Here is a 23,935-nt window from a genome sequence, read left to right as displayed (position 1 = left end):
GCGGCTCCGCGGTGACGAGGAGCCGAGGTCACGGGCTGAACGCTTGCCTTGCAGAGACTGGGTCCGCCCAACACGCTTCACCTGCTGGTCAGGGACGTCAAGAAGGTTCGTGGGCCCTTCCACTCTCCTCGCCCGTGGGCGTCGTACTGTTTGTTTTTGTTAATTCTCCCCCGAGGACATTGCTCCATTGATTTTCAGGGAGACTGGAAGAGAGAGGGGAAGACAGAGAGAAACATCTATGTGAGAGAGACACATCGATGGGTTGCCTCCTGCACGCGCCCCAATCAGGGCCCGGGCCTGGGGAGGAGCCTGCAACCGAGACACCTGCCCTTGACCGGAATCGAACCCGGGACCCTTCGGTCCGAAGGCCGACGCTCTATCCATGGAGCCAAACCGGCCAGGGCACTTTTTAAAAAATTTACCTTTATTGATTTCAGAGAGGAAGCGAGAGGGGGAAAGAGAGAGAGAAACATCCACGATGAGAGAGAATCCTGGACCAGCTGCCTCCTGCACGCCTCCTACTGGGGGTGGAGCCCACAACCCGGGCACGTGCCCTGACCGGGAATCGAACCGTGGCCTCCTGGTTCATAGGTCGACGCTCAACCACGGAGCCACGCCGGCCGGGCCTGAGCACTATTTAACGCCCCTTTGCTCACTGCACCCACGCGGTGGCCAGGAGGGACCGCTCGGGCCCCAGGGGAGTGACAAGGTCCTCGCTCCTCGCGGGGCCTGAGACGCAGCCTCTTCCCTCGCAGGGCAACCTGCCGCCCGATTACCACATCAGCCTCATCGACATCGGGCTGGTGCTGGAGTACCTCATGGGCGGCGCCTACCGCTGCCACTACACCCGCAAGAGCTTCCGCACGCTGTACAACAACCTGTTCGGGCCCAAGCGGGTAGGACGGAGCGGCCGTGCACGGGGCGGTCCGGGTGCCCTAGCCGCAGGGGGCTCCTCGCTGCCCTTTCCGACCAGGCCTGTTCCAGGCCAAGCCCGTCACCCGTCCCCAGCACACCGGCCCTTCTTTTTCTTTTTTAAAAAAATATGTCTTTTTTTGCCTCCTGGGGATGGAGCCCACAACCCGGGCATGTGCCCTGACCGGGAATCGAACTGTGACCTCCTGGTTCCTAGGTCGACGTTCAGCCACTGAGCCACGCCGGCCGGGCCCCCTCTACCCTGCGACCCATGTACTACGAGCATCAGTTCCCTGTTGACTGATTTCTCTCTCTCCCCCCTTTCGTGATGCAGCCGAAAGCGCTTAAACTTCTGGGAATGGAAGTAAGTCGGTGTGTGTTCAGCAGTTCACCATAGTTCGGTCAAACATACGTGCCATCTTCGTCTTGTGTTGTTTAACATAAAATCGAACGTGTTTGTTTTCTTTCTTTCTATTTTTTTAAAATATATTTTTTATTGATGTCAGAGAGGAAGGGAGAGAGAGGGAGAGAGAGAGAGAGAGATAGAAACATCAGTGATGGGAGAGAATCATCGATCGGCTGCCTCCCGCACGCCCCTGCACTGGGGATGGAGCCCACAACCTGGGCATGTGCCCCAACCGGGAATCGAACCTGGGACCCCTGAGTCCGCAGGCCGACGCGCCATCCACTAAGCCAAACCAGCCAGGGCTCTTTCTATTTTTTAAAAATTTATTTTTATTGATGTCAGAGAGGAAGAGAGAGAGAGGGAGAGAGAAACATCCATGATGAGAGAGAATCATGGATCGGCTGCCTCCTGCACGCCCCCTACTGGGGATGGAGCCCGCAACCCGGGCCTGTGCCCTGACCGGGAATTGAACGGGGACCTCCTGGCTCACAGCTCGAGGCCTGACCACGGAGTCCCCCTCTCCCCCCGCTGGCCGGGCCGAGAGGCCTCTTCCTCCGGGCCGTCGCGAAGCCCTCGGTGGCACGTTGGGGGTGGAGCCGCGGGGAACGCTCTGCGCCTCTGCCCGCAGGATGACGAGACCCCGGCCAAAGGGAAGAAGAAGAAGAAGAAGAAGAAGGAGGAGGAGGCGGATGTGGACGTGGACGACCCGGCCGTGAGCCGCTTCCAGCACCCCTTCCACGAGCTGCTGGTGTGGGCCGTGCTGACGAAGCGGCAGCGCATGGCCGTGTTCCTGTGGCAGCGCGGCGAGGAGAGCATGGCCCGCGCGCTGGTGGCCTGCAAGCTCTACAAGGCCATGGCCCACGAGTCCTCGGAGAGCGAGCTGGTGGACGACATCTCCCAGGACCTGGACAGCAACTCCAAGTGCGTGCCGCGGGGCGGGGGGCGGGAGGGGCTGCGGTCCGGGCCCTTGTCTCTCTGGGGGGCGGGGGGGGGGGGGGAGGAGGGGCCCCTTTTTAGCCCACTCCCTTTTTTTTCATTTTTCCTTTTTTTAGTTAATCCTCACCCAAGGATATGTTTCCATTCGTTTTTATTTTACTTTATTATTATTATTACTGGAGGCCCGGTGCCCTACATTTGTGCACTCGGGGGGTGGGGGAGGTGTCCTTCAGCCCAGCCTGCACTCTTAGGCAGTCTGGGAGCCCCCGGGGGATGTCCCACTGACGGCTTAGTCGGACATCCTTAGCCCTGCCATGGAGGCGGGAGAGGCTCCCGCCACCACCGCGGCATTCACCAGCCGTCAGCCTGGCTTCTGGCTGAGTGGCCCTCCCCCTGTGGGAGCGCACTGACCACGGGGGGGGGGGGGGGGGGTGCAGCTCCTGCATTGATCGTCTGCCCGTCTGCCCCCTGGTGGTCAGTGCCCGTCATAGCGACCGGTCGTTCCGCTGATTGGTCGATTTGCATATTAACCTTTTATTATATAGGATTTTAAAATATTTTTCATTGATTTTTAGAGAGAGGGGAAGGGAGAGGGAGAGAGAGAAACATCCATGAGGAGAGAGAATCATCGATCGGCTGCCTCCTGCACACCCCCTAATGGGGATCGAGCCCACAACCCGGGCCTGTGCCCTGACCGGGAGTCGAACCCTGACCCCCTGGCTCATGGGTGGATCCTGAACCCCTGAGCCACGTCGCCGATCCCCCATCCTCCCGTGCAGAGACTTCGGGCAGCTGGCCGTGGAGCTGCTGGACCAGTCCTACCGGCACGACGAGCAGGTGGCCATGAAGCTGCTCACCTACGAGCTGAGGAACTGGAGCAACTCGACCTGCCTCAAGCTGGCCGTGGCCGCCAAGCACCGGGACTTCATCGCCCACACCTGCAGCCAGATGCTGCTCACCGACATGTGGATGGGGCGGCTGCGCATGCGCAAGAACCCTGGCCTGAAGGTGTGTGTGTGTGTGTGTGTGTGTGTGTGTGCACGCAACGCGCGGCCGGGCGGGTGAGGATGGGAGGTGACGCGTGGCAGCGGGGAGCCCGTGCCCTCTGCCTGGCCGAGCAAAGCACTCACTGTGGATTTTTAGAAAAATATTAAAAAGAAAAAAAAAATTGATTTCAGAGAGGAAGGGAGAGAGAGGGAGAGAGAAACATCAATGAGGAGAGAGAATCATGGATCGGCTGCCTCCTGCACGCCCCCTAGTGGGGATGGAGCCCACAACCCGGGCATGTGTCCTGATCGGGAATCGAACCGTGACCTCCTGGTTCACAGGTCGATGCTCAACCCCTGAGCCGAGCCAGCCGGGCAAAAGGAAAGAGGTTTATTCAGGTGCCAGGACCCGGGAGGGTGGCTGACTCCCGTCTCAAAGGCCACCCCCCCTTCGCCCAAGCCCTCGATTCTTACCGGGAAAGGGAGGGGCGGGGAGGGCTCTTTCCTTCCTTCCATTCGACCGTCCCGCTGGTGTGCGGCACACTCGGGCCCTGTCCATTCATCGTCCTGACCCCTGGCGAGCACCGCCCCCCCCCCACCCCCGCGCCATCGTGGCACCGCCTAGATGTCCATGCTCCCCCCCACCCGCAGGTCATCCTGGGGATTCTCCTCCCGCCCACCATCCTGTTTCTGGAATTCCGCACCTACGACGACTTCTCCTATCAGACGTCCAAGGAGAACGAGAACGGCAAAGAAAAGGAAGAGGAGGCCATGGTCAGTGTCGCCCGGATCGTACGAGCGCCCGTCCGCTCTCGTTCTCAAGATCGTTCCGGTTTCTCTCCCCCAGAATGTGGACGGGGCGTCCGTGGGGGGCGTTTTGGTGATGGTGTCTAACGCGCCTGCCTGCGGAATATGGTGCTGGGGGGGGGGGGGGGGGCGGGCGCCTGCCGTTCCCAAGCAGCAACCTGCCTGCGTGTTTCCCAGGACCCGGGCGCAGACGCCGGCTCCAGAAAGGGGGACGAGGAGAGTGAGCACAGGAAGCAGAGAGGCATCCCCATCGGGACGAAGATCTGCGAGTTCTACAACGCGCCCATCGTCAAGTTCTGGTTTTACACGGTGAGGCCTCCCCGTAGCCTCTGCCGCGCAGCCTGTTTAGAGCAGGGAGACGTGTGAGAACCTGGAAGTGTCGAGGCCGCGAGGAGACTAGATTTCGGGCGGCGAGCACACGACAGAACACGCCCCTGAACGTCACATCACACTATTAGCTAACGTTACCTCAAAAAAAAACACCTTGCCTAACCGGTGTGGCTCAGTGGATAGAGCATCGGCCTGCGGACTGAAGGGTCCCAGGTTCGATTCCGGTCAAGGGCATGTACCTTGGTTGCGGGCACATCCCCAGTAGGGGGTGTGTAGGAGGCAGCTGATCGATGTTTCTCTCTCATCGATGTTCCTAACTCTCTCTCCCTCTCCCTTCCTCTCTGTAAAAAAACAAAGAAATAAATATATATTTAAATATATATCTTTATTTCATAGAGGAAGAGAGAGGGAAAGAGAGCTAGAAACATCAATGATGAAAGAGAACCATTGATCGGCTGCCTCCTGCACGCCCCCCACTGGGGATAGAGCCCACAACCCAGGCCTGCGCCCTTGGCTGGAATTGAACCTGGGACCCTTCAGTCCGCAGGCTGACTCTCCATCCACTGAGCCAAACCAGCTAGGGCGAATAAAATATATTAAAAAAAAAAAAAAAAAAAAAACCTTAATTTTTTAAAAAAGAGCCCGGCCAGCGTGGCTCAGTGGTTGAGCATCGACACATGAACCAGGAGATCATGGTTCGATCCCCAATCAGGACACATGCCCGGGACTGTGGGCTTGATCCCCAGTAGGGGGCGTGCAGGAGGCAGCCGATCCATGATGCTCTCTCCTCATGGATGTTTCTCTCTCTCTTGCTCCCTCTCCCTTCCTCTCTGACATCAATAAGACATTAAAAAAAAAAAAAAATCAGCCTGCTCTATTTGGTCAACCATTTCCTGAACTCACCCCTAATGCCTGGGCAGGGCCCGACCCCACCCCCGTGTTGGAACTCGGGTTCCAAACTTCCTTCCGGAGCGGGCTGTCTGCCCGGAGGCGGCTCACGGCTCTCCTGTCTCGCAGATCTCGTACCTGGGCTACCTGCTGCTGTTCAACTACATCATCCTGGTGCGCATGGAGCGCTGGCCCTGCCTGCAGGAGTGGGTCGTCATCGCCTACATCGTCACCCTGGCCCTGGAGAAGGTCCGAGAGGCAGGTGCTCCCCCGGCCGCCCGGCCCACGCCACCGACCTCAACTCTGACGCAACTACTTCTGCTTTTAAAACCAGTTTCCTTCCTTCCTTCCTTTCTCTTAATAAATAATACACTGAGTGGCCAGATGATGATGATCTCTGAATGCATAATAATCTGGCCACTCAGTGTATATTCTATATAATAAAAGGCTAATATGTAAATTGTCCCCTCGACCAGGAGTTCGACCAGCAGGCAGGCCGGCCAACCACCTATGTCCCCTCCCCCTGGCCAGGCTGGCCGGACCCCATCCATGCACAAATTCATGCATTGGGCCTTATACACACACACACACACACACACACACACACACACACACAAACATACACACAAACATACACACTGAGTGGCCAGATTATTATGCGTTCAGAGATCATAATAATCTGGCCACTCGGTGTATATATATTTTTATATTGATTTCAGAGAGGAAGGGAGAGGGAGAGAGAGAAACATCAAGGATGAGAGAGAATCATAGATTGCCTGCCTGCTGCACGCCCCCTACTGGGGATCGAGCCAGCAACCTGGACATGTGCCCTTGACTGGAATTGAACCTGGGACCCTTCAGTCTGCAGGTCGACGCTCTATCCACTGAGCCAAACTAGCTAGGGCAATAAATATATTTTTATTGATTTCAGAGAGAAAGGGAGAGGGAGAGAGAGAGAGAGAGAGAAACATCAATGACGAGAGAGAATCATGGATCGGCTGCCGCCTGCACGCCCAAACATAGGGATGGAGCCCACAACCCAGGCGTGTGCCCTGACCAGGAATCCAACCGTGACCTCCTGGTTCACAGGTTGACGCTCAAACACTGAGCCACGCTGGCCGGGCTGAAGTAGTGATTTTTTTAATCAGCGATTTTTCAAAGGCTAAGAGCTCATGTTGGAGAAAATCAAGCTTCCCCCGCCCCCGCCTTCCCCGATCTAAACTGCCAAGAGGAATCCTGGCAGCTCAATATCCCCGCCCCCGGCTCTGTCCTCCCAACTGGGTGGCCTCCCTTCCGTGGGACGACGCGGGCCCATCTCCGCTCCAGACTTTCCTCCTGGAACGTCCGCTCACAGGCGCGGGTCCAGAGAATTAGAAAAGACATCAGAGGCAGCTGCCTCCCCTGCAGCCAGAGGGTATCATCCCCAAGGCATTTCCTGAGAGCGTGCGAAACCCGGGATCGAGGAACAACAGAGGATTCCGTGGAATTTCCCTTCCTAGAGATCTTTTTATTTTTTAAATATGTTTTTATTGACTTCAGAGAGGAAGGGAGAGGGAGAGAGAGAGAAACATCAATGATGCGAGAGAATCACGGATCGGCTGCCTCCTGCACGCCCCACATGGGATTGAGCCCGCCACCCGGGCCTGTGCCCTGACCGGGAATCCAACCGTGACCTCCTGGTGCATAGGTCAGTGCGTAACCACGGAGCCACGCTGGCCGGCTGCTGCTAGAGATCTCTGCCCGCCTGAGAGGACTGGTGTTTCGAGGTCCTGAGCAGGGAAGGGAACCGTGTCCCCTGGAATGTCCCGACGCCCCCATGGGCCTCGGATCCGTAGAGGACGAGGCCTCCCAGACGGCACTCCCCGCTCATGGCTCCGCGGCGTCCGTTTTCAGATCCTCATGTCGGAGCCGGGCAAGCTCAGCCAGAAGGTGAAGGTGTGGCTGCAGGAGTACTGGAACATCACGGACCTGGTGGCCATCTCCGTGTTCCTGGTCGGGGCCGTCCTGCGCCTGCAGCGGGAGCCGTACATGGGCTACGGCCGCGTCATCTACTGCGTGGACATCATCTTCTGGTACATCCGCGTCCTGGACATCTTCGGGGTCAACAAGTACCTGGGGCCTTACGTGATGATGATCGGGAAGATGGTGAGTCCGGCCCACGGCCCCTGCAGACGCCGCGGTGCGGTTAGCACGGGCCGCGCCTCGTGCCTGGCTTCCTTTCATGTCATTTGGTCTTTCCTTTGTCGTTGGTTCCCTCTTCCTTCTTCTTCTTGTTCTTCCTCCTTCCTCCACCTCCTCCTCCTCTCCCTCCTTCTACCGTGGATTTTTAGAGAGAGAGTGGAAGGCAGGGGGACAGACAGAGAGAAACGTGGGTTTGAGAGAGACACATCGATGGGTTGCCTCCTGCACACGCCCCGTCCAGGGCCAGGGATTGAGTCTGCCACTGAGGTACATGCTCTTGACCAGGAGTTGAACCTGGGACCAATGCTCTATCCACTGAGCCAACTGACAAGGGCCCTTCTTTTAAAAAAAAAAAATCAGTGTTATTTGTTTCAGAGAGGAAGGGAGAGGGAGAGAGAGATTAGAAACATCAATGAGGAGAGAGAACCATTGAGCGGCTGCCTCCTGCATGCCCCCTACTGGGGATCAAGCCCGCAACCGGGGCGTGGGCCATGACTGGGAATTGAACCGTGACCTCCAGGTTGATAGGTCAACGCTCAACCACGGAGCCACGCCGGCCAGGCAAAGAGGCTTTCTTTGTCCTTGTGGAGCACTGATGAAGTCTTTGGGTTGAGCAAGATCAGGAACCATGTGAACTTGAGACCATCAGGGACCCATTTCCTTGGATGGACAGATGATTGACATGCTGCACTTTGATGGACATGCTGCACTTTGATGGACATGCTGCACTTTGATTGACAGATGATTGACATGCTGCACTTTGATTGACAGATGATTGACATGCTGTACTTCGTGGTCATCATGCTGGTGGTGCTGATGAGCTTCGGCGTCGCCCGCCAGGCCATCCTGCACCCCGACGAGGAGCCCTCCTGGAGGCTGGCCCGGAACATCTTCTACATGCCCTACTGGATGATCTACGGGGAGGTGTTTGCAGACCAGACAGACCGTAAGACTAGAATTCATAGTAAGGCTTGCTTCCCTGCTCCCCAGGCAGGCGGTAGGCCTCGCTCAGGGCGGGGAGGGCATGTGCCGTGACCTCCTGGTTCATGGGTTGACACCCAACCACTGAGCCACGCCGGATGGGCTTTTGATTCTTGATCTGATTACTACATACTTATTTTGTACTACTGGTGCCTGGGAGGTGTTTGGGTTGGGATACTGAGGGTGCCTGATGGGCTAACCCAATGGTCGAGAGCCGAGGTTTGCCGTTCTGTTGACGCATGAGTTTGCCGACCACTGGGCTAACCTGCACATTAAAATGACCATCTGCCGGTAGCCCTGTGTCTTTCTCGCGGTGCTTTTAACTGCTGAGCTTTTGCTATTGCTTATGTCACGTGATAAAGTAAATACGCATGAAATACCTACGTACATACATATATGTATATATATTTCCTAGAATTAATAATGCGGACAATTCTTCTAAACAGACCACCGTTTGCAAGCGTGAATCTGTCGTTCCAGAGCAGGAAGACTTTGCATGTCTTGTGTTGTTAATCATTTTACTTTTCTCTCAACGGCCATATTATTTTCTTTCCCTCAATCGCCGTATAGTCTACGCCATGGAAATTAACCGTAAGTTTACACAGAACTTAGGACTCTACCAGGGGTGGGGAACCTTTCTCCCGCCAAGGGCCGTTTGGGTATTTTTATCACATCATTTGCGGGCCATACAAAATGATCCTCTTAAAAATTAGCCGGCTCTGTTGGCTCCAACATTTCGTTAACTCGCCCCCAATGCCTTGGCGGGGCCAGGCCACACAATTCCTCAGGCTTTATACGGCCCGTGGGCCGGACGTTCCCCACCCGTGTCGAGCGCCCATGAAGTGTGCGTGTTCGTTCGTTAATTAGTCTCTTCCTTAGCTAGTTACTGATGGCTTTATCCTGGGTGCAAATACTTCTCTGGTTTTCTGGTGTCAATAGTTGTTTTTTTAAACTGTAAATAAATGAGAAGTATGTAGACTAGAAATTGATGGAGATTATGTCACTAATGGCTGTTGGGACCACCCTATCTTTTCTCCACAAAATAGATCCCATGTGATCCAAGTGGCATTTCAAATGGGCAGAGAAAGGAAAGATGATTTGCCTTTTAAAATATTTTTTGTATTGATTTGAGAGAGAGGGAGGGGAAGGGAGAGGGAGAGAGCAACATCCATCGGCTGCCTCCTGCACGCCCCCTACTGGGGATGGAGCCCGCACCCCGGGCACGTGCCCTGGACCAGGGATCGAACCGTGACCTCCTGGTTCCTAGGTCGATGCTCAACCCCTGAGCCATACCAGCCGGACCCTTATCTCCTTTATATGAGTTGCTATTTTTCACAGAAAAGAAAATCATATTAAAAAAGACATAGGTCACGTAATAACCTCGGTGAGCTATTGATTCTTTCCCTTCTACGTCAAAGCGAGCACAAAATGACCACCTTCCGTTTCAGCTCCCTGCGGCGACAACCAGTACGACGAGGAAGGCAAGCGTCTGCCCCCCTGCATCCCGGGCGCCTGGCTGACCCCGGCCATCATGGCCTGCTACCTGCTGGTGGCCAACATCCTGCTGGTCAACCTGCTCATCGCCGTGTTCAAGTGCGTGTCCGGCGGACGAGCGCCTGCTTGTTCCTGTCACTCTACGGGGTTTCCGTTTCCTCGCAGAACGCCCCCACGCTGCCGCGCATTTTCACAGAATGTCACTGGGGCTTTTTTTCTTTTTTAATCCTCACCTGAGGATATTATTTTTCCATTGATTTTTAGAGAGAGAGGAAGAGAGAGGGAAAGACAGAGAGAAACATCGATGTGAGTCACGTCGATGGGTTGCCTCCTGCACGAGCCCTGACCAGGCCTGGGCCGGGGAGGAGCCTGCCACCGAGGTGCATGCCCTTGACCGGAATCGAACCCGGGGGGACCCTATGACTCGCAGGCCGACGCGCTATCCCCTGAGCCACACGGGCCGGGGCCAGTTCACTGAGTCGTCGTTTCACGGTAACGCTAACGGCTCTGGGAAGATCGTGTAAGAGATCCTCCCCCCGCCTGACGGGAAACGTCTCCTCTTTTAAAGCAACACCTTCTTTGAAGTGAAGTCCATATCCAACCAGGTGTGGAAGTTCCAGCGGTACCAGCTCATCATGACGTTCCACGACCGGCCGGTCCTGCCTCCGCCCATGATCGTCCTGAGCCACCTCTACATCATCGCCCTGCGGCTCAGCGGCCGCTGCCGGAGGAAGCGGGGAGGGGACCAGGACGAGCAGGACCGCGGGCTGAGTAGGTGCCCGCCTTCCTGAGGGCCCACGTCCCGCCCGTCCCCCCCCTCCCCCCCACAGTGGGGCTCAGTGGTTGACCGTCGACCTATGAACCAGGAGGCCACGGTTCGATTCCTGGTCAGGGCACAGGCCCGGGTTGCGGGCTCCATCCCCAGTAGGAGGCAGCCGACCCATGATGCTCTCTCCTCATGGATGTTCCTCTCTCTCTCTCCCCTCTCCCTTCCTCTCTGAAATCAATACAAATACATTAAAAACACAAACACACGCGTGCTGCCCAGAGCTGTTTCTCAGCGACGAGGAGCTGAAGCGGCTGCACGAGTTCGAGGCGCAGTGCGTGCAGGAGCACTTCCAGGAGAAGGAGGACGAGCAGCAGTCGTCCAGCGACGAGCGCATCCGCGTCACCTGCGACAGGTGGGCCCGGGGCGCGGCACCGCCCACGCAGGGCCCGGGTTTGCGGGGGACAAGGGGGGGGGCCCTCTGCCCCGTTCTGAGGGGGCCTGCCCAAGTTCATTTGATATGCACTCCCAGCCTGGCTGGTGTGGCTCAGCGGATAGAATGCCGGCCTGCGGACCAAAGGGTCCCGGGTTCCATTCCGGTCAAGGGCACGCACCTCGGTTGCAGGCTCCTCTCTGGCCCGGGCCCTGGCCGGGGAGCGTGCAGGAGGCAACCCACCGATGTATCTCTCTCACATCGATGTTTCTCTCTGTCTCCTTCCCCTCCCTTCCATTCTCTCTAAAAATCAATGGAAAAAATATCCTCGGGTGATAACTGGTTAAAAAACCCCCACGTGGCTCCAGAGTTGAACCAACAACGTGGGTAGGAGGGCGAGCCTGGAGAGGCAGCCGTGCTAAGTAAGGGGACGCTAGCTCATCGTATAGCCCTGGGCGCTCAGAATTACAGGTTCCTGACGGAGACACCTGTGTTTACGGAGAAGCATAAAGACACGGGGGGACCTCAAAGAACAGCTCGGCGCGATTCCCAGTCCAGGGCCCTGCAATCACAGCAGACCCGGCCACACTCCTGGAGCCGCCCTGGTGCTCGCTCAGGCCGGCGACGCTCGCTCGGCCCCCGGCAGCGGCCGGTGCCAGGCCTCTGTCCCCTCCTGGACCTGGTCACCTTGTAACGAAATGCCAAACTCCAGGGTTTTCACACCGTCCTTTGGCCTTAATGAGGTACATTTTCTTTAAAAAAAATTTTTTTTATTGATTTCAGAGAGCGGAAGGGAGAGGGAGAGAAGAGAGAGAAACATCAATGATGCGAGAATCATGGATCGGCTGCCTCCTGCACGCCCCACACCGGGGATGGAGCCCGCAACCCGGGCACATGCCCTTGACCGGAACGGAACCCGGGACCCTTCAGTCCGCAGGCCGACGCTCTAGCCGCTGAGCCACACCGGCCAGGGCTTTGAGGAAACTTGGAAATGCTGCCTCACTGTTTGAAATGCGATTCCTGAGCTTTCCAGATCTACTCGGTATTTCTTCCAGGACAGAGGAGGCACCCCGGGTCCGTGATGGGAAATTTCCACTCTCGAGTTAGTTACGGACTTGGATTGAGTCACAGCCAGTCACGGACAATGGAAATGCTGTTCCGTCCCCCGCCCCCTCCCCCCGGCATTGCTGGGATTTTTGCCATTCTTGGACCCGGGCTCCAGGAATGTGATGATCAGGTCACTACCAAATTGCCTTTTCCCCCCAGGGGCTCCCCGCGCACGCAGTGGGAAGGCACAGGCCCCTTCCTGTTTCCCTGCGCCCCAACGCCTGGGATGGGAGCGCATTCCTGCCCGTCCCATTGTTCCCTTCCCGGGCTGAGTCACACGTGAATGCCAGGGACAGAGAGGAGGAGGGTTCCGGAGAAGCCGGACCAGGCCAGCTGAGGAGCGGGGGAAATCACATGAATGATTTTCACCTCATTTTTGGCACCAGGGATGACTCTAAAATCAAACCTTGGAGGCTGCAATGTTCCTCCCATTTCTATAACTTTATATGCATTTAAAAAATATATTTTGATTGATGTCAGAGAGGAAGGGAGAGGGAGAGAGAGGGAGAGAAACATCAATGGTGAGAGAGACTCATTGATCAGCTGCCTCGCGTAACACGGGAATTCGAACCGTGACTTTCTGGTTCATAGGTCGACGTTCAATCACTGAGCCATGCCGCCTGGGCTTAATATATTTTTATTGATGTCAGAAAGGAAGGGAGAGGGAGAGAGAGAGAAAAACATCCGTGATGAGAGAGAATCATGGACCGGCTGCCTCCTGCACACCCCATACTGGGGATGGAGCCTGCAACCTGGGCCTGTGCCCTGACGGGGAATGGAACCGTGACCTCCTGGTTCCTAGGTCAACGCTCAGCCACGGAGCCACGCCAGCTGGGCATGGGTTCCGTAGGTTCTTGCCAGGTTTGTGGATCTGAGTTAAGGTCCTGGGTTTCCTTGAGGCTTGATAGGTCATCAGCAACTCGTGGCCTTGGCACCTTACTGGACAGTCTCTGCCCACGGGACCAGGAGGAGAAGATGCTGGGAACAGAGGCCCTTACAGGAAGACAAGAAGGCGAGACATGAGGCAGTAACCGGAAGAGGCCCCGGAAGAGAGATCCGCACCCACCTCATCAAAAGGAGGCGGGTGATGCTTGGCCTGCGTGGCTCGGTGGTTGAGCATCGACCTAGGAACCAGGAGGTCACTGGTTCGATTCCCAGTCAGGGCACAGGCCCGGGTTGTCGGCTCGATCCCCAGAAGGGGGCGTGCAGGAGGCGGCCGATCCATGATTCTCTCTCATTGAGGATGTTTTCCACCTCCCTCTCCCTTCCTCTCTGAACCCAATAAAAATACATAAAAAAAGAAAGAAAAGAAAAGGAGGTGGGTGATTCCTCCGATGGAGAGAAGGTGCTAGGAAGACAAACAGGCAGGGATGGAGGAGAAGTCTGGGACGATCCCACTGGGGATGTCTTCAGCTTATACGTTCACAGGAGTCGACGTCACGTGCACGCGGGGGGATGGGTTCTGTCCTGGAGTCTCGGGGTGCCTCGTGAATGACACGTTTGTTCCTGACCTGGCTTTGAGAACTGATCCAGAGAGAGAGATACAGGTATCAGGTAGATAGAGATTAAAAAAAAAAAAAAAGCCAGCTCTGTTAGTCATTCATGTTGGGCGTACAGGGTGTGGTTCTGCTTTTGCCGGAGACACACCCCAGAATGAGACACACCCGCTCCGGCACAGGCAGCACCGGGCCTTCCTCCTCACAGGGCCTCCCTAGCCGGCTTGGCGCACAAACAAGACAGAGGGAGCCCGGCCGGCCTGGCTCCGGGGTGGAGCATCCACGTATGAACCAGGAGGTCTCAGTTCGATTCCTGGTCAGGGCACGTGCCCAGATTGCGGGCTGGATCCCAGTAGGGGGCGTGCAGGAGGCAGCCGGTAGAATATTCTCTCTCATCATGGATGCTTCTGTCTCTCTCTCCCTTCCTCTCTGAAATCAATTAAAAAAAAAAAAAAAGGAAAGGTAATCATTAAAAAAAACCCACAAAGGAATGAGAAAGCCGGAAGATTTAAGACTCTCAAGTCGTGTTCCTTGTGCAATCTTTCGCGTGTAGGTAAGCCCGGTCGGGCTCTGCCCTGGGCTGCCTCCCTACAATTACCCAACTTAAAAGGCAGCCCCGAGGAAGAAGTCGGCGGAGGCTGTAAGAGTTGGGTGGAAACTCGGGGCTGGATTAGACGCCTTTTTGATCTGCCGACCTGGAATGAAATGACAGGGCAGGCCTGTTCTCAGAACTCGAGAGAAAACGCTGTGGGATCGTGAGTACCAGCCGGGCCCAGGACTCCCACGGAACATGATGACTTTATGGGAGCAGTGAGCTCTGTCATTAGGGAAACGCTCCCGTATGATTCCCGGGATGCCTCGCAGGCGAAGGGGGGTGGCTGTCCGCGAAGAGCTGACGGCGGCGTAAGGCGTATGAAACGAGGTTTCACGGCTGGCTGACTGCACGGCTCCCCGTGTCAGAGCTCTGGCCTTGGACACACAGGGACTCTCAGCATGAGGACTTGAACTTCGACCCTGTATGTTGTAACAGAGAAGCGTCTATTCATGGGTATTCTCTTGGAAGTTGCTCCAGAAGTCCCGCAGTGTATACAGTGTTGTACCTGCTATTTGAATGCAATGGGAAGTGTTATGTACAATGGTTTCAATCTAATTTAAATGGAGCCCAGCCAGGATGGCACAGTGGTTGAGCGTCAACCTAGGAAACAGGAGGTGCTGGTTGCATTCCTGGTTGTGGACTCCATCCCCAGTAGGGGACATGCAGGAGTCAGCCCATCAATGATTCTCTCTCATCATTGATGCTTCTCTCTCTCTCTCTCTCTCTCTCTCTCTCTCTCTATTCCCCCCACCCCTCTCCGGTCCTCTCTGAAATCAATAATAATTTTTTTTTAAAGAAGAAAGACTGTAAAAACATCTACACCAATAAAAGAGTAAGATGCAAATTGACCGTACCTTCACGACACCCACCAGCCAATCAGGAGTGAGAATGCAAATTAACCCAACAAAGATGGTGGGTTAATTTGCATACGCAGGCACTGAGAGGCTGGGGGTGGGGCAGGACACTTGAGTCGTCGACATGGCAACGATGCAGGCATTCAGACCTGCTCCAGGCCTCTGGGCAGCATGGGAAGGCGGAAAGGCGGTGTCGGCAGCCAGGGGAAGGAAGGCCTGTTCTTGCACGAGTCTTCGTGCATCGGGCCTCTAGTGTAACTATCACACAATGTTGCTTTTTTGTTGAGGATGCCACCATCTCAGCTGAGTAAGCCTCTCTTTTGCTGTTGGCCAGGGTTGAAAACATGTCCATGCGGCTGGAGGAGATCAACGAGCGGGAGAGTTTCATGAAGACGGCGCTGCAGACGGTGGACCTGCGGCTCTCGCAGCTGGAAGAGCTGTCGGGCCGGATGGCAAGCGCCCTGGAGACCCTGGCGGGGATCGACAGGTCCGAGCTCATGCACACGCGCTCCCGCGCCTCCTCCGAGTGCGAGGCCACCTTCCTGCTGCGGCAGAGCAGCGTCAACAGCGCCGACAGCGCCGGCGGGTACCGCTTCCACTTCCCCGCGGAGGAGCCGGGCGACGACGCCTCTCTCTCCAGGCCACTGGGCTCGGGGTTCGGCACGAAGAGAGGCTGCTCCTTCCGTGGGAAGGAAGAAAAGGACCCCCAGGTGCACCTGGTCCCGGGGAGGCAGGGCAGCCTTCGCCTCTCCCCGGGCAGGAGCGCCCCAGCCACGCCACGGGGCAGTCGACTGGCGTTAGACAACATCGAGGACCCGTCGGAGTCAAAATCAGGCCCAGAAACAGGGATTTATGCGGGAGGGGACGAAAGGCAGGCGGACTGGGAAAGGGGAAGAGAAGAAACGAAGGCCCTGCCCGCAGAGCAGAAATCGGATTTGCAAAACGCGCAGCTCACGGTGGGAACGGCAGCGATGGAGGGGGCTGTGCCCGGCCCCCCCGGGGACATGAAAAGGCCACGCTCCGACCCCAATGAGGCGTTCAATGCCTGTCAGACCCTGGAGTCCACGAGCTTTGTGTATTCCCACGGGAGGAAGCTGGTCGGCGGGGTGAGCCAGTGGGGCGCGGGGTACGGATCGATCCTGGATCAGGCGTGGACCGCGGAGTGGAAATACCAAGTTCACAAGATCACGCGGTCCCGCAGCACCGACATCCCCCCCTACGCGGTGTCAGAAGCCGCACGGCTGGCGGAGCACCAAGACCGACCGACAGACACGGAGGAGGCTCGCTGTGCCCCTCGAGGGGTCCCCTGGACGCCTCGCCTGTCCCTGGCCGTGACCGAGCGAGCGGAGAAAGGGAATCTGCTGACGGTGAGCGCAGACCAGACGCCGGGGTTCCCGTCGTTAAGGTCTAAGAGTTTACACGGCCGCCCCAGGAGGGCTCCGGGCGTGCAGGGCAGGTTAGACGCACCTGGGCACGCCGGCAGCGTGGGCAGCCTCGTCGCCACGTGTGGAATGAAGACGGAGACCACGCGAGAGAAAACTCCCGCCGAAACGGAATGCTGATGCGCTTGGCTCCTCCGGCTTTTGAAATCAGAGCCGCAGAGGACCAGCACCCTCTTGGCCATCTGATCATCATCATCAGGTTCCAAAAACGTCGGCCTGAAAGGACACGGGATGGAAATTCCAGGCACGGCGTGGGCTCCCTTGTGTCCTCCCCAAATTCCTACGTTGGAGCCCTGACCCCAGTGTGACTGTCTCTGGAGACACGGCCGTTAGGAGGTCATTACGGATAGATGAGGCCATAAAGGATGAGTGCCCTGAGAAGAAGACACCAGAGCCCGACCGGCGTGGCTCAGCGGATGAGCATCGACCTGGGAACCAGGAGGTCACGGTTTGATTCCTGGTCAGGGCACAGGCCGGGGTTGTGGGCTCGAACCCCAGTAGGGGGCATGCAGGAGGCAGCCGATCCATGATTCTTTCTCATCATGGATGTTTCTCTCTCTCTCTCCCTCTCCCTTCCTCTCTGAAGTCAATAAAAATATATTAAACAAAAAGCTCTTTAAAATCAATAAAAATCTATTTAAAAAGGAGAAGATACCAGAGTGCTCTCCAGCACTCATGAGCTCGCTCCCTCCCTCCCTCCCCACCTCCCTCCCACCACAGCCCTGTGAGGACACAGCCTCTGTGTTGGAAGCCAGATGAAGCGCTCACACCAGAGACCTACCGTGGTCTTGAGCTCCCAGCCTCCAGAACGGTGAGAAACCCATCTCCGTGGCTGCAGCCACCCCGCCGGCCTGTGGTGTTTTGTGGCGGCAGCCCAGGCGGGCCGATACACAGAGGTACCTGAAACGGTCGTAAGATTTAGTGTCAGGTCAGAGTTTTCCCACTTTTCAACCACGTGGTCACACAGGACGGTTACAGAGTCGAAGAAAACCTATTCGGGAAAACCCACGTCACAGAGCAAGCCCTTTAAAAACAAAGTAAACAGCCCGGCCGGCGTGGCTCAGTGGATAGAGCGTCGGCCTGTGGACTCAAGGGTCCCAGGTTCGATTCCGGTCAAGGGCACATGCCTGGGTTGTGGGCTCTATCCCCAGTGGGGGGCATGCAGGAGGCAGCCGATCAATGATTCTCTCTTCTCTCTCATCATTGATGTTTCTATCTCTCTTTCCCTCTTTTTTTTTTTTTTTAATATATTTTATTGATTTTTTTACAGAGAAGAAGGGAGAGGGATAGAGAGGTAGAAACATCAATCAGCTGCCTCCTGCACACCCACTACTGGGGATGTGCCCGCAACCAAGGTACATGCCCTTGACTGGAATCGAACCTGGGACCCTTCAGTCCGCAGGCCGGCGCTCTACCCACTGAGCCAAACCGGTTAGGGCTCTCTTTCCCTCTTCCTTCCTCTCTGAAATCAATAGATATTTAAAAAGAAAAAGAAAACAGCCAGGCCTGCATGCCTCAGAGATTGAGCTAGGAACCAGGAGGTCACGGTTCGATTCCTGGACGGGGCACATGCCTGGGTTGCAGGCTCCATCCCAAGTAGGAGACATGCAGGAGGCAGCCGATCCATGATTCTCTCTCATCATGGATGTTTCTCTCTCTCCCCCCTTTCCTTTCCTGTCTGAAATTGATAAAAAATATATATAAAGTAAAAATAAAGAAACACGCACATATTGATTGAAGAGTATGCGTGGGTAATCATCCATTGCTTCCCAGCTTTTTTGAGATGTAACTGACATACATCACCGTATAAGCTTAAAGCGTGTAGCCTTACGATTTCACTGAGATTGAGACATGGTTACCACAATAAGTTTAGTTCGAATCCATCATCACGTGGACATAATGAGAAGAAGCCAAAATAATTTTTTTCCTTGTCATGAGAACTCTTCAGATTTACTCTTAACAGCGTTCATATATACTGAGTGGCCAGATTATGATGATCTCTGAACGCATAATAATCTGGCCACTCAGTGTATGTGTATGTATATACACACACACATATCAGAGGCCCGGTGCATGAATTCGTGCATGGGTGAGGTCCGGCCAGCCTGGCCAGGGGGAGGGGACATGGGCAGTTGTCCGACCTGCCTGCTGGTCGAACTCCTGGTCGAGGGGACAATTTGCATATTAGCCTTTTATTATATAGGATATACACTGAGTGGCCAGATTATTATGTGTTCAGAGATCATCATAATCTGGCTACTCCGTGTATACACACAATCGTGCTAACTGCAGCCATCATGTTGTACGTGACGCCCACAGGACTTACTTATCCCAGTTATGCATTGGAAGGTCGGACCGTTACCCACATTTCTCCCCTTTCCCCCTCCCCCAACCAGGTAGCCACAAATCTGATATTTTCTCTTTGTTTTGTTTAATCCATTTAATGTAGATCAATCACTAACTATTCATTAAGAAAAACCTTTAATGTATGTGCACAATAGTGCTTTTAACACCTATAACCCAGTGGGCTTAACTTTTTTTTATATATATATATATATACTTTTATTGATTTCAGAGAGGAAGGGAGAGGGAGAGAGAGAGAAACATCAAGGATGAGAGAGAATCATGGATGGGCTTGCCTCCTGCACATCCCCTAGTGGGGATCGAGCCCACAACCTGAGCATGTGCCCTTGACTGGAATCGAACTTGGGGCCCTTCAGTCCACAGGCTGATGCTCTATCCACTGAGCCACATCGGCTAGGGCGGGCTTAGCATTTTAAAACACAATCTTGGTTCCTGTGCAAAATGGAGTCTTGTGTCCCGCAAACAAGTTCCCCAGAAGGACCAGTAGGGTTCTGAATACAAAATACTTTATTTGGAGGAGGAGAAGGAGGAGGAGGAGGAGGAGGAGGAGAAGGGGGAGGAGGGGGAGGAGGAGGAGGAGGAGGAGGGGGAGGAGGGGAGGAGGAGGAGGAGGAGGAGGAGGAGGAGGAGGAGGAGGGGGAGGAGGGGGAGAAAGGCAACCTTTGGAATTTTAATTGAAAAATTTTAAATATTTCCATTAGCAACACTTGTCACACTGGCGCTTCCCTGGGATGTGAATGGTGAAATGGATCAGGGTTTTATTCTCCAAAGCCTAAGAAGGGTCTAGTCTCAACTCCCAGGTTCACCAAAATGTCACATGCCCCGCCTCCCCCAAAGGCTGCTCCAGTTCAGGCCCCGTTGAGTTCAGTCATGCCCGGTGCCTGGTGCCCGACGTGGGGAAGCCCCTGTGCTCTGCGCAATGATTGATCCATGGCCCGTGGGAGCCCCCACTCGGCGAGGGTGCTGGCCATTCAGCTGCCCACTCACACCCTTACAGGTGCGATGAGCAAGAAAAAGGAGGCAGCTTGTTTCACATCTTTTTCCGCATTAATGTTTAATACAAGGAGGGTGGGAGTCAACAGACGAGATGGAGGGGTCTGGGTGGCGGGCCTAAGTCTTCAGGCAGCAGTCCCCGCATCCCCGCACCCCATCTTCCCCGGGTGTGGGGCCTCTGAGGGGGCTCCACCTGCAGCCCGACCGCGATGTGCTTTGGAGACGGGTCCCCTGTCCCGGGCTCACCTGTCCCCTCTCCCGGGCTCACCTGTCCCGGGCTGCACGGGTCCCCTCTCCCAGGCTCACCTGTCCCGGGCTGCACGGGTCCCCTCTCCCGGGCTCACCTGTCCCCTCTCCCAGGCTCACCTGTCCTGGGCTGCACGGGTCCCCTCTCCCAGGCTCACCTGTCCCGGGCTGCACGGGTCCCCTCTCCCGGGCTCACCTGTCCCCTCTCCCGGGCTCACCTGTCCCGGGCTGCACGGGTCCCCTCTCCCAGGCTCACCTGTCCCGGGCTGCACGGGTCCCCTCTCCCAGGCTCACCTGTCCCCTCTCCTGGGCAGCACCTGTCCCCTCTCCCAGGCTCACCTGTCCTGGGCTGCATGGGTCCCCTCTCCCCGGCTCACCTGTCCCCTCTCCCGGGCTCACCTGTCCCCTCTCCCCGGCTCACCTGTCCCCTCTCCCGGGCTGCACCTGTCCCCTCTCCCGGGCTGCACCTGTCCCCTCTCCCAGGCTCACCTGTCCCGGGTTGCACGGGTCCCCTCTCCCGGGCTCACCTGTCCCCTCTCCCAGGCTCACCTGTCCCCTCTCCCAGGCTCACCTGTCCCGGGCTGCACGGGTCCCCCCTCCCAGAGCCGACCCCTCCCACGCTGGGCTCGACTCCACGACTCCACACAACAGTGATCGCGCGAGCGGGGTGACTACTGAGCAGCACCCAAGGGAAGAGGGTCCCCGGAGAAGAGGGACAGACGCCACAGAGGAGGCCCCGCGCCACGGTCACGGGCCCACTCCCGCTGTCGCCGCAGTTCCCAGGGGGCCGGCAAGACCTCCGCGGGCCGCCTTGACCCCCGCGGGCCACCGTAGCTCCCTGGGGGCCGCCGTGACCCCTGCGGGTCGCCGTGACCCCCGCGGGCCACCGTAGGCGCGCCCTCCCCCGGCTGCGCGCCCAAGATGGCTGCCGCGCGCCGCTCCCCCCAGCGCCCTCGCTGAGGAGGTCCCGGCGGCGGGTGCGCGGCGCCGGCCCCGCGTGACGGCGCGGGCGAGGCCTAGAGGCCCAGAGCGCCCGGCCGCCGGCCCCGCGCGCGCCGTCTCTCGGGGCGGGGCGCGGGGCCCCTTCCGGGGATGGGCCCGGGCGGTCGCCGTCGGCCCCGTCCCGACTCTGCCCCGGCTCCTCCCCGCTCGGGCGGGCGCTCCGCCGCGTCCCCGCCCGTCCGTGCGCCGGGCCCGGCTGGCCACACGGGGAGCGCTCAGCCCGCGGCGGGTCCCGGCTGGCGAGCGGGCCGGGGCGGGAAGGCGACGGCGGCGGCGGCGGCGGCACCATGTTCTCCCTCAAGCCGCCCAGACCCACCTTCAGGTCCTACCTGCTGCCGCCGCCCCAGGTACACGGCCCCCTCCTCCTCCGCGCTTCCGGGGAGCCGGGGACCCGGAGGCCACCCCGTCCCCGTGTCCCCTGGTCCCCCCGTCCCCCTGTCCCCAGCCGCGCGGGTGCCAGAGCCCCCACTCACTCGGGGAAAAGTTGTAAAACTCCGCCGGCCGCTGCCATTCTGCGCCCGGAGCTACGAGCCCAGCGACCGTCCCGTCCCGTCCCGTCGCCCCCAGGGCGGCCGCCCACGTGACTGACCGCAGGGCTCGCGGGCACCTGATGGGGTTGGGGCACCTGCCCGTCCTTTGATGTCTTAGTGTCCGACTCCCGAGTCGATCTTTAAAAAGAACTTGGTTAAAAAAAAAAAAAAGGGAAAGGATTGAAGGGGGGACAGACGGACGGACGGACGGACGGGCGGGCCGGGTGCGGATCGGGGTCCGTCCCCTGGGGCCACCGCGAAGAAAGCAGAGCGTGGGGTTTGGTGTCTGCCTCCCGGGGGGGGGCGTGTTGAATGGTGCCGTTTGCGCCCGTGTTTCAGGCCGAGGACAAGTTTGATTCGGAGCCGAAGATTAAAAAGCTGGAGCCGGTGCTGCTGCCAGGTGAGCGCTCGCTGGGGGTGCTGGCAGGTCCGTGCTGGCGGAGGGACGGGTGTGGGTCCCGTCTGACTGCTCTTTTCACTTTTTAAACTTTATCGGGTTAAAAAAAAATAATCTAACCAGCGGGGGTCGGGGTTGGGGGGCGGCCCGCAGGAAAAAAAGCTCTGCTTGGAACAACATCATCGGAAAGGGATGCTTCTATTGGGGTTTGTCCTTGAAAACGGAAAGCATCCTAGAACGTGGCCCAGAATGTCAGCCCTCTTTCCTTGTCTCTTGAAATGCCCTTTTTTGGGGGGTTAATCCTGATCCAAGGATATTTTTTCCTTTGATTTTTTTTTTTTTTTTTTAAGCCCTTGACCCGGAATCAAACCCGGGACCCTTCAGTCCACAGGCTGGCACCCTTATCCACTAAGCCAAACCGGCCAGGGCCCATTGATTTATTTTATTTTTATTCTTAATATATTTTTTTTATTGATTTCAGAGAGGAAGGAGAGGGAGAGAGAGAGAGAGAGAGAGAGAGAAACATCAATGATGAGAGAGAATTGTGGATCGGCTGCCTCCTGCACGCCCCCCACTGGGGATCGAGCCCACAACCGGGGCATGTGCCCTTGACCGGAATGGAACTTGGGACCCTTCAGTCCACAGGCTGATGCTCTATCCACTGAGCAACACCGGCTAGGGCCCATTGATATTTTTTAGAGAGAGTGCAAGGGAGGGGGACAGAGAGAGAGAGAGAGAGAGAGAGAGAGAAACATCCCTGGGTTGCTTCCCAAATTCATCCCAACAGGGGCCGGGGATGGAACCTGCCACCCAGGCACCTGCCCTTAACGGGGAATCGAACCCGAGACCCTTCAAGTCCTCGGGCTGGAGCTCTAACCACTGAGCCACCAGCCGGGGCTGAACCCGCTCTTTTCCCCAAGCTGGCTCTGATGACTGAGGTAGTGGAGTACTCTTTGCCCCGCCTGTCTGGCCGGCGCTGTACTAGCACGAAAAGCGGCGTTGATTGCGTCTGGGTCTGTGGAAACCAGTAACACAGCTCAGTGAACTTTGAATTCCTGACTTGGCGATTGTTGTTTTTTGTGTTTTTCCCGGAGGTGTCAGCTGTTTCTGCAGGTGCACGTGTTGCAGTCTAGAAAGGCCAGGGCCTTCCCCACAGAGGCCCTCTTGCTGTTTTGGGGCCCATCATCTCGTGGGGGGTGGGGGGCTGTTCTGTGCTGGGCAGGGTGTTTATCCACATCCCTGGCCTCCACCAGGGTGGGGGCCCCCTCTTCCACCGCCTCATTGAGACCACCAGCGAGTCTCCATTGTCCCCCAAACTGCCCCCCAACCCTCCCCCCCCCCCGGGGCACAATGTCCTTCCCGTGGAGACTCACTGGGTTAGAACAAGACTGACCTTCGAGGCCCCTCGTCAGGCTTCATTCCCGCTTCAGCGTTAGGATTTGACGCCCGTACGTAACATGGTCTCGGCTGCAAATGCAGGGCTGGGTTTTTAAAACGTCGCTTTTACATCTGAGACAAGCTTATGGGAATGTTAATGTCAATAGGCTTGAAGGACTTCCCCTCGGGGGTCATCTGTTCTGTAGAATTAACCTAAAAACTTCCCTTTCTACCTAAAAGGCGCAGGTTTCTGGGGAAGCTGTGAGCCTGTCTGACTGTGTGGTTTGCTTGTCCGGGAGTCGCAGCTAAGTCTGGCCCTTCTGACCCATGTTGATTTTTTGCGGTGGCTCTGAGCTTGCACGCGTGGTGGCCTCGGCGTTCTGTTTGCACTTAGCCTAGTCCTTCCAGAACT

The 23,935-nt window shown here is 56.9% G+C and overlaps 2 protein-coding genes and 1 long non-coding RNA gene across 3 annotated transcripts in view; 2 read left to right on the top strand and 1 right to left on the bottom strand.

Annotated features, from left to right (window-relative positions):
- Positions 1–17,191, top strand: part of TRPM1 (transient receptor potential cation channel subfamily M member 1) — a 35,983-nt gene extending 18,792 nt beyond the window's left edge. Inside the window, exons 13-27 of the mRNA XM_054713258.1 lie at positions 55–105; positions 756–896; positions 1,247–1,276; positions 1,947–2,239; positions 3,034–3,262; positions 3,892–4,014; positions 4,225–4,356; positions 5,395–5,523; positions 7,159–7,410; positions 8,218–8,392; positions 8,998–9,018; positions 9,876–10,020; positions 10,490–10,692; positions 10,970–11,102; positions 15,507–17,191. Of these exons, the coding sequence (XP_054569233.1) occupies positions 55–105; positions 756–896; positions 1,247–1,276; positions 1,947–2,239; positions 3,034–3,262; positions 3,892–4,014; positions 4,225–4,356; positions 5,395–5,523; positions 7,159–7,410; positions 8,218–8,392; positions 8,998–9,018; positions 9,876–10,020; positions 10,490–10,692; positions 10,970–11,102; positions 15,507–16,734 (3,285 nt within the window). The 3' untranslated portion in view covers positions 16,735–17,191. The remainder of the gene's footprint in view (positions 1–54; positions 106–755; positions 897–1,246; positions 1,277–1,946; positions 2,240–3,033; positions 3,263–3,891; positions 4,015–4,224; positions 4,357–5,394; positions 5,524–7,158; positions 7,411–8,217; positions 8,393–8,997; positions 9,019–9,875; positions 10,021–10,489; positions 10,693–10,969; positions 11,103–15,506) is intronic.
- On the bottom strand, positions 54–21,766 carry LOC129148337 (uncharacterized). The gene is made up of 3 exons (XR_008555401.1): positions 21,693–21,766; positions 17,396–17,514; positions 54–203 (listed from the first exon to the last, which is right to left on the bottom strand). It is a non-coding gene; the product is annotated as an uncharacterized LOC129148337 (long non-coding RNA).
- Positions 21,299–23,935, top strand: part of MTMR10 (myotubularin related protein 10) — a 27,801-nt gene continuing 25,164 nt past the window's right edge. Inside the window, exons 1-2 of the mRNA XM_054713259.1 lie at positions 21,299–21,566; positions 22,089–22,149. Of these exons, the coding sequence (XP_054569234.1) occupies positions 21,507–21,566; positions 22,089–22,149 (121 nt within the window). The 5' untranslated portion in view covers positions 21,299–21,506. The remainder of the gene's footprint in view (positions 21,567–22,088; positions 22,150–23,935) is intronic.

The sequence above is a fragment of the Eptesicus fuscus genome, chromosome 25 (genome assembly GCF_027574615.1).
Source record: "Eptesicus fuscus isolate TK198812 chromosome 25, DD_ASM_mEF_20220401, whole genome shotgun sequence".
In the NCBI taxonomy this organism is placed as follows: domain Eukaryota; kingdom Metazoa; phylum Chordata; class Mammalia; order Chiroptera; family Vespertilionidae; genus Eptesicus; species Eptesicus fuscus.
The sequence above is the reverse complement of the archived record's forward strand: the minus strand, read 5'-3'. Positions and strand labels throughout refer to the sequence as shown.